The sequence below is a fragment of the Podarcis raffonei genome, chromosome 9 (genome assembly GCF_027172205.1).
Source record: "Podarcis raffonei isolate rPodRaf1 chromosome 9, rPodRaf1.pri, whole genome shotgun sequence".
NCBI lineage: Eukaryota > Metazoa > Chordata > Lepidosauria > Squamata > Lacertidae > Podarcis > Podarcis raffonei.
This window is the reverse complement of record NC_070610.1, coordinates 27,377,126-27,391,502: the sequence shown is the minus strand read 5'-3', so window position 1 is coordinate 27,391,502 and position 14,377 is coordinate 27,377,126. Positions and strand designations below refer to the sequence as shown.

Below are 14,377 nucleotides of genomic sequence, written 5' to 3'. Positions count from 1 at the left end.
TAAATGTGTGTGCAATTTTTATAAATAAATAGTTAAAGCAAGCAGCAGGTATTAGCAGCACCCTGAAAGCCTCGGAATAATTAATCTATTTTTAATTGATGGAAGTCTATAGCTTAAACAGTGTCCGAACAGGCCTGCTCCTTGAACGAGGAAGGGAATCTACACTTACCTGTTATTTTCTGCAATAGGAAAGGCAGTTCAGGCTCGTCACAGATAGACTGGACAAGAGCCTCTTTCACTTCTCTTTCAGCTTCATCCAACTCTTTTCCAGTTTTGAGTTCCCCAACTATGGAGTAAATATACACCAGCAATACAAGGAAGTCTTCAGGGGTATAATCACCATCTGTCCTGTTCTTATGAGACTTGATGATAGGCAACAATTGGTTCAGTACAGTAGGTAATGTTGACTCCCCAATATTCTGCAAATAGAAAGGGGGTTGGGGGAACAACCACATTATAAGAATTTGAAGGAAGGCTGCATTGTGGTTCACATATTGTTTCACAGAGTACAGCTTAGGTAGGTTCGTCTTTAAATGAGAAGTGAATCAAATTTCTCCCTGATATTTACAATGAGTTATTGCCCTTCCCTCAAAGTGACTTGATAGTTGCCTGGATCTGTTTCAGTGTGGGATTTTATGAAAGTGACAGACTTTCTTGGGGCACAGGAACATACCCTCCAAAGTTTCTTTCATGAAAATAGGGACACCCTATTATTATTATTATTATTATTATTATTATTATTATTATTATTATTATTCCGCCCATCTGATTGGGTGGTCCCAGCCACTCTAGGTTCATAATAAAACATTAAACATTAAAAAAAACTTCCCTTTACAGGGCTGCCTTCAGATGTCTTCTAAAGGTTGTATAGTTACTCATCTCCTTGGCTTGGGGGGTTGTATAACGCCATACCCTCCAACAGTTCTCTGATGAAAATAGGGGTGTCCTAAGGAAAAGCGGGACATTCTGGGATAAAATAAGAAACCAGGGCAGTTTATGTAAATCCGGGACTGTCCTTGGAAAATAGGGACACTTGGTGGGTCTGCAGGAAATTGCTTCAGTACATAGTGGTTACTGATTCTGGACCCAAAGTTTTTTTTTAAAAAAATAGATAAGCCACACATTCTAAAAAAAAAATTATTTTATTGAATACTTGAGCCTTTTAAAAACTAGTGTGCAAACTGCCATAAGCATAAAAGGTAGAACAGGTTACAAATTAAATAATGATAATAAATATCGGCATACAATTTCTGTTACGTTTAGAAAAATAACTGGAAGAAGCAGGCGTCAGGCTGGCAGTGGAAAATAATTTGATGAAGAGTGTAAAAAACATTTTAACCATAGATCAGAGTTTTCATGTGCCTTACAGCACAATCCTTTGCACGTCTACTCAAAAGTTAGTCTCCCTGAGTTCAACAAGAGGTAAGGGTGTACAGGATTGCGGTATTAATCTCATAGGTCAAAAACCGCCAGAATTTTTTCTTTGGCAGAGTTGACTTTTTATGCATGAGAATAAACACATGAAGACCCTGAGGAAAGACAATGTTCAAAAGCAGTGGGGAACTCTGCATAAAACAAATTACTACTTCCCAGCACCAGTCTGCCGCCTGACTCTCTCTTGTTTTGCATTGTTGTTCCTACTGATATAAGAATTATGTAATTATATACCTGACATGTCTAAAGATGGTGTTTCATATTCCAACTGGACAGCGATACATATGAAAACAGGCAACAAGCCAGGTCCTTCAGACTTCATCCGAACACCACAGAGCTTGGAAATTTGCCTCAAACAAAATCCTATAGCAGCTTGTCATTAACCAGCACCTCTAAATGATTTAGGAGCGCTCTCTGATGTTACAAATCAATCAATTACACTGATTGAACAGCCCTGAAAAAACCAACAAGTTTTAAAAATGTAACTACCCGTGACCCAAATTTCCTGCTGGTTATGTTGGCCTCAGGTTAGCCTTGTTTGTCTATCATCAAGGGGTCTAGTAAAAATAATAAAACGAGGGTCAATTCTGTGCTTCTGAAAACCCCCATAAAAACAGCCACACTAGTCCAGGTGGGTCCAGCCAAGATGACTCTCTACCACCTTTCTTTACTTATTGTCACTTGGTTATTTTAGCACGATACAAAGGCAAGAATGAAAGGAGAGGGGTTCCTCTTCTTCTCTCTTCTCGCTAGTCTGTTTTGTATTAAACTGGAACTAAGAAATAATCTACTATCCCTGAAGAAAAAGCGGTGACGTCAGTTTGCTGACTGCTCCAGTTTGGGTTTTGGCAGGTTGGAGGGAATAAGAAAAAAAATATGTATTTCCCAAAGTAAGAAAACAGTTTTATTTTGCAAGATGTTACACATAAATCTAATGTCATGTATTAAAGAACTGAGGGAAAATCAATGCCATAATCATTTTTTAAAAGCCCAAACCTTTATACTTATATTATCAAACACAGAGTTCATACAGAAGGTATCCTTCCCTTGATCAAATCTGCTATGAACTTGCACATGCACAATAAATTTCTGGCTCTCATTGGGCCTACTAGTTTTCAAAACTGTGGTAAAAACTGTGTCACCATTCTGACTTTTATTGGGGGTGGGGTGAACAATTTTGAAATGCCAGACAGAAAGTATTCACACTTTAACTTTGCATGTATCTGGAGGGTTTGTTTGTAATGCCTACCAGTACCTGAACACACATGTTTTATAACTCTGACACCAACATTATTATAGAGTATGAAGCAGTTGTGGGTTAAACCACAGAGCCTAGGACTTGCCGATCAGAAGGTCGGCAGTTCGAATCTCCGCAATGGGGTGAGCTCCCCTTGCTCGGTCCCTGCTCCTGCCAACCTAGCAGTTCAAAAGCACTTCAAAAGTGCAAGTAGATAAATAGGTACCGCTCCGGCGGGAAGGTAAACGGCGTTTCCGTGTGCTGCTCTGGTTCGCCAGAAGCGGCTTAGTCATGCTGGCCACATGACCCGGAACCTGTACGCCGGCTCCCTCGGCCAATAAAGCGAGATGAGCGCCGCAACCCCAGAGTCGGTCACGAATGGACCTAATGATCAGGGGTCCCTTTACCTTTACCTATGAAGCAGTTGGATTGTGCCGTAACAAACATTCCAGTCCCTGGACAGTTGTATGACAAATAAATTTGCTCTCAATAAGTTGTCCAGCCCATATCTGGAACAAATAAGAACATCCTCCTTGCCTAACTCTTTATTTCAGAATTCTCCCCCTTTTCTGCTAATTTTCGTGAAGACAAATTATTTGTATAATCTACCGGCAAATCACTGAGGTATCTACGGTAACTGTTAGTATTATGCCAAGATTTAGGAGATGTTTCAGGACTAGAAATTCGAGGATGGGTCTTGTCCACCTGTTGAAGATGACCAAACATGCTTTGTTACTGGAATTTTCCTTATGACCAAATGACACATTGAACATAATTGGGGTTGGAAAATGAATCAAGCAATCTCTGAGAAAGTTGAGGATGGAAGACACTAATGGTAGTACCCGTAAAAGTCAACCCACATGTCCCTGAAACCGAAAATTCTAATGCAGTATCATGCTAGTTAGCATATATGTTGGCAGAAAAGGAAGACACAAGCTAGGCAGAATCAGATGATCCCCCCCAGTCCTTTACAGGGCAGGTTTTTCATGTATTCAATAGGCAACAGGGGGAAACAATCGGGAAAAGTTAAAACGTGAAGTTGGTTTCATTTTCTAATCCCTGTTTTGAAAACAGGTTTTAGTGAACAACATTAACCCGTTACTTCTAAACTAAGCTTGATTTATGACACTTATACATATATGTATTTTCTTCCTCTTAAAACAGGTATCCAAATAACCACCAGTTAAGTAGAGACAAGAAGACCTCCATCAGATTAGACCGCACTATCCAGTACTGTCCAGCTACTTTGTAGGAATCAGTGCAACAAAAGCTCTTTCCCATTTCTTTTCTTTGCTCAATGCTCCTTCCCATCCTCCTTCCCCTTTCTGAGTGGCAATTTCCTGCCTCCGTTAAACTTTAAGCTTCTTGATTGCTCTGGTTTCTTCTCAGTGGAACCTGTCAAGATTCTGTTGTTGACTTTATTACACCATAAATGGAAGGCTTAAAAACAAGTGACCCTCCCCTAATAACAAATTAAATACCTATAATTGCCAGATGCCAAATCTTCCAAACTCTCACGGACACGTGGAATTCACCAAGTTGCTCTTCTGGGCAGCATGTCGTTATATTTGTGACTATAGCATACTTGCAAATTAACCAAACATAAAGTTATGGGTACAGTGGTACCTTGGGTTACATACGCTTCAGGTTACAGACTCCGCTAACCCAGAAATAGTACCTCGGGTTAAGAACTTTGCTTCGGGATGAGAACAGAAATTGGGCTCCGGCGGTGTGGCGGCAGCAGGAGGTCCCATTAGCTAAAGTGGTGCTTCAGGTTAAGAACAGCTTCAGGTTAAGAACGGACCTCTGGAACGAATTAAGTACTTAACCCGAGGTACCACTGTATTTTGTTGCAATTGATTGGCTTAGTGTAGGGTCAGCAGGAATAGAAGCTGGCCATTGTTTTTCTTTAAAGCACTCCTAAGAAGGTTTATAAGAAGCCTGGATTTTGTAGCATGAATATCTGCAAAAGTTGGAGCTTTTAAGTCTACTCATCTGCACTCTCAACCAAGAAGCTGTTAACGATGACCAAGTTCAAACTGCAAACCTCAGCCACCATGAAAGCCTTAGTAATAGCAATGGATGATCAGTATGAACGAGTAGTATGCACTCAAATGTAGCTTCTTTTCTGCTTTCTTCACACAAATAAGTGAGGATTCAGCTTTTAACCCTAACTTCCTAAGAATGTGCAAACCTGTAAATCATGGTTAGTGACTTTTTAATGTGTATTTAATAAATATATATGTTGCTGTTCAAAACATACCATCTTCCCACAGTGCTTTACAACACTGAAAAAAGGTTTAAAGCCACATTAAATATCAGAACTACACACGAATGATAATAACAGCAGTAAAATATTTCACTTCTTCTGATCCAGTTCCACGATTTAAAGTTGGCTTAACATCCTGACTTGTAAGCCACTAACCACAGTTTCTGGGTTCACAGGTAACAGGAAACGATGGTTAAGAGCTGAATCCCGGCTTGTTCAGCTGCTCCTGAAAAGGGAAGAATGAAGCACTCTCAATAGAGCTCCAGCCACCAATGGGCAGGTTGTGCATGTCCTTGTTTATTAAATCAGGAACTGATCCTGTGAACCAGACCATAAACTAACCATGAACTAACCATGAGAAAGACTGAGGACATGCAAATGACCTGTGCTTCAGAGAGACCACTTGGAAGGATCAGCTGTGATGTAAGAGGGCCCAAAATAGCAGATCAGAGCGGCACCATCCTCAACTGATCCAACTGTACTTCAGCCAAACAGTGGTCCATGGCCTTGGGCCTTAATAGGACTAACCATCCTGTTGGGGAATTTCAGTTAATGCTAGTAAGTTTTATTAGATTTTAAAGTTTTATGATATTTTGAAAGATAAAAACCTCACTGTGTTGAAAGGGTACGTGTTATATGTAGTTTGACCTTGCTGTAAACAACTTTTTCAAATACTGTTCACAGTAGAGGTACAAAGTAAATAGGTATCATGAATATGGGTTTCTATAGTAGGAAATACTGCCCCTTCTCCTTATTATATCTAGAAGAAGTGTCCTGAAGTACCCTGTTGTTGCTGCTGCTGCTGCTGCTGTTGTTGGCACCCATCTGTCTCGAGAAACAATGGAGTGTGCCTCTGGGGGAGAAGTCTAACCACATGTTAGCGGCACCAAAGCGACTTCCCCAAGGCACAAGCTTGGACAGTGTGTATGGAGGTCCTAGGCTGCTCAGACAACAAGACCTCTCTCTTGGGATCACTGTATGTTGCAAAGAATAGCAGAGCAATACATTTGGCACCAGCTTGGCTGCAGTAGTTGTTAGAAGGAGGCACACAACGTATCATCTAACTGCCTTAGGGACTCCACTCTGGATTTGTGTAGAGTTTACTCCTTAGCCTTTTCTTCTCCTGAAGACATCCCACAAAGCAGCAGAGATTTAGGATCAGAGCTTTCCTTATCCTAGATGGGCTATCCTCCCAGCTTGACAAACCCCATCTACCCCTCCCTCCCCCCTACAGAACATGCAGAAACCACCTTCTTGACCGCAGGGCCCCACGATTGGTCTCATCTGCTCAATCTGCCAGAGCCTGTCTTTGCATGAAGGAGAAGTCGCTGCTTCAGAGATCCTGGCAAAGCAATAACCGGACATCTCTCTGGTATACCATTCTGTTGCAATGGTTTGTGCATTGTTACAGAATGGGTGCATAACTGATGCATGGATTTGTTCCCTTAAGGAGAAGCCTCCTAGCAGGATCTCTGCTATTGTGGTACGTGAAAAATGTTCACAAGAATTCTCCCAGTAATTCTTACAAACATGTGGTAAGTGGTAGGTAGTGTTTTCCCCTTATTACAGATGGGAAGCTGCAGGACAGTGACTTGGCTGTGCCCATAACAGTGAGAGCGGCATAAAAACCGAAGACACATGGGCTCCTAACATTTTACAGCCCAAGTTATTAGGGTTTTTAAAAATGTCACGCCACAGTAAACAAATCTACCACATTTTGCTCAATAGGTAGGTGTGTGTGTATGAGTGGGTGAGAGAGACAGACAGATGGATAGACAGACAAAGACCCCACAATTATTTCCCCTTTAAAAGTGAAAATGAAATTTCTGTATAGCAATCAAAGCAAGGAAGATCTGCTGACTGTTCTCTGCTTCTCTGCTCCTGTCAAATTCTAATGCTTTCAACAAAAAAAGAAAATTAATGGTAGGTGGTCTGCTATAAAGAAGACAAGAAAAGTGTTTTAATTAGCCAAGAACACCAAAAACATTATTGTGCAAATACTGGCGAATCTTCAAACAAGAGTACATGCTGTCCGTTTTATTCACAATGAAAAAGTTCTTAAGAAAGATTTCGATAAAGATTTGCCTCCCTACTTGCAGCCTGCATTTGTAATGTTTATGTAAGTGAGGGATATAAATCTTTTTCAAATGAACCCCACTGTTCTTGAACCAGACTGCTTGTTATAAACTGCCTGTTTCCGCTTTGCCTGCTTAAGCAAGCAATGCAGAGCCTTGCCCTGGACATACTGGAACTAATTTAATGTGTTCCAGGTTTGATCCTCACTCCCTCCTCCCAGCTTTTACGGGTAGATTTTACACACTGGATTACTGCTGACTTTAACAATGATTCATGTGATAAGTGGAGTTTGATTTGTTATGCCATTGCAGAAAGGGTGCCCTACCAACAAGAATGTCACCAACTACTGTTAAAAATGAAACAATCCCAATCCCAAATACAGAAATTTACAAAGCACTAGGAAACAACTCGCACATGCAGAATTACTCTCAAACCCTTAAACAGGGCTGAGCTTTATTGTCTCGGCACAGAAAGCGGAGAGAAGATTTTGCAGGCGGCTTTATTTGACTTGGAAGAAAGCCAACAAACATTCTGTTCGGCGGATTTTTGTACTAAGAGACTCGTGCTTACTGTTCAAAACACAAAACCACCACAGGAGACGATAGACTGAATTGCAATTCTTTGTATTGCCTAAGATTCTTCTCCTTATTGTTTCAGCAGTGATTAATTGGAAAAGACAAGCACAAAGCAATTAGTTGCACACTCTTGTGCATTGCACAAATATGTGGAACATAATGAAAGCTATGTTAAGAGTGGCACCATGAAACTGAAATAACTGCTAGTGATTTTTAACCTCCTCAAATCTCCCTCTTTCAGTGTGTGTGTGTGTGTGTGTGTGTGTGTGTGAATGCGAGTGTGAGTATGCAGACACAATTTGTCCAAGAGACCATTCTACTTTCCAAACCATAAGATGGCAGTATTGCACTAAGTTGCTAAACTGTCAAATATGTTGGATGGAGGAAAGAGACAAGATTCCTGTGTACTGAGTTTCAGTCTTGTCAAAAAAAAATTCACGAAAACAACAAAACTGATGCTGAACTTCAGCAGAACACTCTTCAGTCTCATTTCATTTAAACGGAATAGGGTTATTAATTCTTAAGGCGCAAGGCAGAGCATAGTCATTCTATGTATACACTCATGCATAAGTCAACTACGCTCTGAAACACAATTCAGTGAATCAACCTGGGATACAAGCGAATCAACCTGGGATACAAGCTTTGAAAGTTAGAAAACATAAGGGTACAATATACTTCGTCCTTGTGGGGTGGGAGCAGTCTTTAAGGAAATGGAGCAAAAAATACTGCACAGACACTGCGGCAGTTTTCTTCCAAACAATGGTGTGGTTTTATGCTTCATAACCCTTGGCAGAAGTGTTCAGCAAGGAAACCAACTGGTGCACTGAAAAACACCATCTCAAATGCTTTTCACCCCCTTTGGGGAAGCAACAACAACAACACCCTCATTGCCAGGACTTGACGCTAGAATCAGTCATCTGATGCATCTCTATAATGGACAAAGGGCATATGTTTTAGCACAAACAAGAATGCTTAGTGTTCGTAATTTCTGCAGCACTAATTGGCTGATGGGATCTCTTCCCAAGTCCCTGATTCTCTGAAGCTTGCAGAGGAAGGAGAGTGAACAACTATTACATGATTAAACCACAAACCCCAGCCCACCCATTCATGTTTATTGAGTATAAAAATAGGCTAACGGGCCATCAAGGAAACACAAAAGTTGAGTTGTTGTTTTAAAAAATAACCTGTTTTACAGTGTGAATTTATAAATTTAATCTAAGCAACATTCAGTTATCACAGTATTTGAGAGCTGTGCAGGAGGGTTAAAGTATCAAGGATCTGATCCAACTACAACTGTGGGCACCTCATCACATGCTAACTCATCACTAGTCTTCTAGATTATTATTATTTTACATTTTTATCCATTTCCTCCAATCGGACACCTTCATCTGCCCCTGCTGGGACAAATCATGTTTCTCCTACCCAGCATGGTCATTGATTAGGGTGGACATAAGTTGCTGTCCAACAAAATTGTAGGGCCACAGCTTCCCATCCCTGGGCTACACAAGATTTCTCATTGGCTGAGATCATATATGGAAAATACCATTCCAAGTTAAAAATGTCTAAGCACCTGCAATCAAGCTGGCAACAGATGAAGAAGTGGAAGGCAGGAAGGTTTGGTAAATATTTTTTTGTGCCTTCTTCCAATACGTTATTTGTAGCAATAATTCGATCTCATGAAAACTCAGAGCAGTGCTATTACATACAAGGATCTTTCTTACTGCTTTGGGGGGCACCAAGGTCAGGGCTTAATAAGAAGTTCCATCCAGAGCAAAATAACATCTCCCTCCACCAGAAAATTCTTACTTAGTTTTGCAAACATGGGGAAGATGAGGAGGCAGGCAGCAGGGAAGAGATGTTCTTACATTTGTAAAGGTACAAGCTAAATCATCCTTGGGGCATTTATCTGTATCGGAAATGTAGAACAAGAAGGTTGGCAATCACACAATTTGTTCTATTTATTTATGGAATTTGCTACGTTCATTTGCAACTAGCTTCATTTCCTGGAAATTTAAATGCAAGCTTGATCAGTGAGCATGAATCCTTCAGAGAGGATGCCCAGAGGCCAACTCAATTAACAGAAGAGGAAATGCAAGTGACAGTGATGGAACGTACTGTGGGCAGGGAACATTCTTCTACATCTATACTGACAAGCTTTTCAGGAATATTACTCCTTCAGTATTCCCCCCCCCCCATCTAGACCCAGTTCCAAAGAGCTGGGATGGCTTTAGTCTTCTCTGGTGGATTATCTATATTGAGAAAAAGGGAAACTGTGACCCTAGTGATCTTCCTCGATCATCTCATCCATTTGGGGGCTGGGAGTTGGAGATGTTGTGATACAAGGGTTCTGTTGCTACCTGCAGGGCTGTTTCTAGAGAGTGCAGAATCCTTTTCCCCCTTAAAAAGTTGTGTTGTGATTTCCCTCACTTCCATTAATTCTCCAATGCTATTTAACATCTACATGAAGACGTTGGGCGTGGTTATCAGGGGTTTAGGGCTTGGTGTCCTCAATATGCAGGCAGCAAGCTCTACTTCTTCATTCCATCTGCACAGATGTGGTTGGAGGTACAGATGGCTACATTACCAAGTTTCCAATGCCTGGCTAAAAATACCTGCTTCTTCAGGTATTTGGAGATAAAGTCGTACCCTGGATCCCAAATGCCCTGGAACTCGGATGCTTTGCCTCCCAAACGCCACAAACCTGGAAGTGATTGTTCCAGTTTGCGAACGCTCTTTTGGAACCCAAACATCCGATGAGGTTTCAGCGGCTTCTGATTGGCTGCAGGGGCTTCCTGCAGCCAATCAGAAGCCACGATTTGGTTTTCAAACGTTTTGGAAGGAATGGATTCCATTTGACTTCCAAGGTAAAGTGTACTTCAGTCATTCTGATTTTAACCAGTGCCTTAGTCTGTTTGCTCTGCTGTGCTGTTTATATGTAAATGTTTTATACGGGATTTTAGTTTTGCTAGAAGTGTTTGGTCTGATTTGTTTGTACGTACGTTTCCAGATATTATGTTGTAGCTGTCATGTGGTTACTTTGTAATGAAGGGTGCCATTTACATTTTGTTAATAAACCAAATGCCTGTCCAGTGGGCTTACTGACTTTTTTGTCGGGGAACAGATGTTGCTTGGTAGTAGAACATCTGTTTTACCCCCAGAATGTTCCAGGTTTAATCCCCAGCATCTCCAGGTAGATCTTGGAGAGATCCATGTCTGAAACCCTGGAGAGGTAGTGTCAGTAAGTGTAGACTTAAGTAGACCAATGGCCTGAAATCAGCTTTCTCAGTTCCCCTTTGAACAGCAGATCTCCAGGCCATATTGGAAGCTACCTTTGAAACACCACACAGTTTCTAAACTGTCTTGCTGGAGATAACGTTGCATTTTGGGAAGCACAACCTGAATCCCATTTTTTATACACAGTTGTGTAGTTCTTCCTATCCTTCATGTAGGGTTTAAAGTTCCTGGTGAAAATACTTGAACCTACGTGGCCAGACTTCTTAGCACTGGGCATCAGGAATACCTTGCTCTAGAGGGGTGGTTCACAAGTATGAACACAATATTCTGTACTCCTGTTTTCCTACATGCATAAACCAAAATTAGAAGGAAAAGGTTGCTTGGCAAATGTGCAGTTCTTGCTGCAGATTTGATAGCTTAAAAATATTTTAAAATACAATAGTTTTAGGACACGGACATTATTCTACATTTCTTCTGTCTGGCACATATGTTAGGTCTATATGTGATCAACAAAAATAATTAATGTGAAAGGGAGGGGGAGAGAGGGAGAGACAGAGAGGTTAGCATCTTGAGATGTCTTGCAACTCAAAACTGAAATATTCAGTAAGATAATGAAAGGTGAAATATGGTTTGGTTTGACTGCAGTTATGTTACTGGGAGCCCCTGACATTAACTGTACAGAGATATATGCTTGAATAGCCCAAGATTCCAAATAAGCTGCAAGAACCAAGCTGAAGTCGTGTGTGTGAACTTTTCAACCTGAAGTTTTTTACCAGAGAAAGCGCCTCTGCAAGGGCTAATTGAAGGCACATTTCTTTCAAGACGTTCACTCCACTCTGGTTTTCATTTTGGACTTCTTGCTATGTCAAAAGTCATGTTGCAAAAGGGAATTCAAGTTTATTATTAAATCAGGAGCGATATTTTTTTCTGTCTGTCCTTACTTTGTCAGTCTACACCAACCAAACGTGCTTTAAGTTTTGGCTTCGCATTCTGCGTGCCCAAATAAGATTGTGTTACTTGCACCTGAGGATAAAGTGTAAACAGATATCAGGGCAAACTTTAACTTTGCTCTACATAATAGGAAGAAGAATGAGGGGAAAGTAGACTGTTCTCAAATTTTGCTGCCATTCTTCCATGAAAACAGTTAGGAATCAAAACCAAGTAATCAAAACTAGAGTTGAGCCAAATGTTCTCTCTCAATGTCCTCAAAAGTAACTATTTCCAGAGCAGGGAAACCTATTCAAAAGTGATTAATTTTGCCTTTTACATGGCTCCTCAAAACTACCGGTATTTACAGGTAATGTTTCAGTCCTCTTTTTCCTTCTTAAGTGAACCCTGCCAAGCGGAGTTCAGGTACTGGATGTGATGAAATCATGATCCTATGTAATTAATCTGATTTGTTTATGTTCTGACATCCCTAAAAGAAAATGAAATCTATTCAGAGCAATGGTGATATTTCTTATTCTGGTTGCAGGGATAATTCTAGCCAAGCAGGAATCATTCCGTTCTCTAATATTGAAACACTCTTGATGCTACCTTGTAATAATCGCTGAAAATCAATAGGGGAGCTGCCCCATTTCAAAGCTGAGAAAGATGCTCATGAAATGACCCAACACTGTGGGCTCAGCTCCTTTTCAAAGCAGACAGATCACACATGTTAAAACACTTTTATACAGCCCTTCCTCATGTCAGACTTCAGAGTTCTGTGCAACATAAAACAAATACAATGAACAAGAAAACATATATAACTTTAAACAGACTGAAATTCACAGTGTTAAATATGTAAAATCTATTGAAGTGCCAGGGTAAATGAACAAAGATAGACTGTATATCTTACATACTTTAAATGAAAATAGAAAGGACACAGTCTAAGGGCAAAAGTAAACTTTACTGGAAATCCAGGGTTCCCCATTTGAAGGATCAACCGTGGGGGGAAATTATCAGGACAGAGGAGGTACTTAAAACATTTTCCAGCCTACCATTCCTCCCCTGCCAATTCCTGCCTGCGGTGGGCATATTAAATTATTTTATTGCTACATGGTCTCAGAAACTGGAAGCAAGGAGGGGAAACAGTCCTATCAGTAGGAGAGCAGGCATCTATGGGAGTGGTTAAGTGTTTCAACTGCTGATCAAGTCCACCCTGCAAATGCCTTGCAAGTCCTGCATTCAAAGCTGTTGAACAAACATGAAATTCTGCCCTGAAGGGCAGTTTTGCTTCTTGCTTCTTCTTTTTGTTCCATATAGACTGCACACATACAGGAGGGAACAATTTTTCTTTTGGTGAGCAGATAAGATGAAGATTGCGGCCTGGGTAGTTGGCTTTGTTCGTGGGTTGAAAAAGCAGTTGTTTAAAACTATAGTACAATCAGTTTCAAGAGTGTCAACATTTCTCAAAAAGAAGATAATCTGTATCTAGAGTTTATAGAAGCAAAAAACAAGTATCTAGATTTTATGGTAAACATCCCCTCCCATAATATAGCCAGAATCATCATCATCATTGTATAGTTCTTGAGCATAGTTCTGTATACTCAATGGGGGCATTAGGGCTGTTTTTCTTCAAAACAGGAGCACCCGCTCCAGCTTTCCATATGGCATAACAAACTGCTTTTGAAACTGCAACCGTAAAAAGTCCAGCATGGAGTCAGCTATTGAAAGAAAAGGACTCAAAAACTCCACTGGGTTTCTGCGAACCCTTGGGCCTGGTCAGAAGTTGCTCTTTTGGATCCTGCCCAATGAATTTTGGATTGGAGCATTAGCTCAACTGATTCCTCTTCGGGTCAAAGGGAAAGCAGCTAAAGTCCCTCCACAAACACAAGAATGGCATCCATGATGTATTTCCAAGGCACGAAATGTCAACCAACATTGGGATACAAAAACACATGAGGACATCCATCGCAAAGCAATCGCTCCCAATTATGTGAAACATGTTCCTGTTATCTTTGGAAGTTTTGCAATTTCAAAACATTCATAGCAGGAGAAGCTAACTCAAGGGCATTAGTGCATACTTCCAAGCGCAAAAATGTGATGATGTTTTTCAGAAAGTCTCTAGACGTTCACCAGATGTGACACACATTTGCCTCTTCCTTATAAGATGATGGTGTGCCTCTAAAGTTGGCTATAGTAATATCAATCTGTGATACTAATCATTCAAAAATGCCTTGCAGATATTCAGCAATTTGCAACTTGTGTAAACCTGTTCCTCTCTCAAGGCGATCCTTAAAATGCCTTGCCTTTTAAGAGTGTCTATCTGCACAAAATATGTTTTTTCTCTCTGCAAGACATCAGATTAAATAGGTCACCATATAAACTATTTAGTACATCTAGTTTCTCTCCCATATGCTATAATTTGGCTGAGTGGGTGATCCAATATAACCAGCAAGGGGGTATTAGCTGGAACAAAGAGCTCAATATTCTGCGGTGACGTGTGCGTGATGTGCACATGCCACGTGATGTGTGCACACCGCACAATAATAATAACAACAACAACAGATTAGCATGTTGCATGGCTTGCGTGCGACACGTCAATTGCATGCACCACAGGTTGCCCATTCC

General features: G+C 40.7%; 1 protein-coding gene across 1 annotated transcript in view; it reads right to left on the bottom strand.

Annotated features, from left to right (window-relative positions):
• Positions 1 to 14,377, bottom strand: part of SCFD2 (sec1 family domain containing 2) — a 150,448-nt gene that overhangs the window by 101,127 nt on the left and 34,944 nt on the right. Inside the window, exon 5 of the mRNA XM_053404446.1 lies at positions 170 to 419. Coding sequence (XP_053260421.1) covers positions 170 to 419 — 250 coding nt within the window. The remainder of the gene's footprint in view (positions 1 to 169; positions 420 to 14,377) is intronic.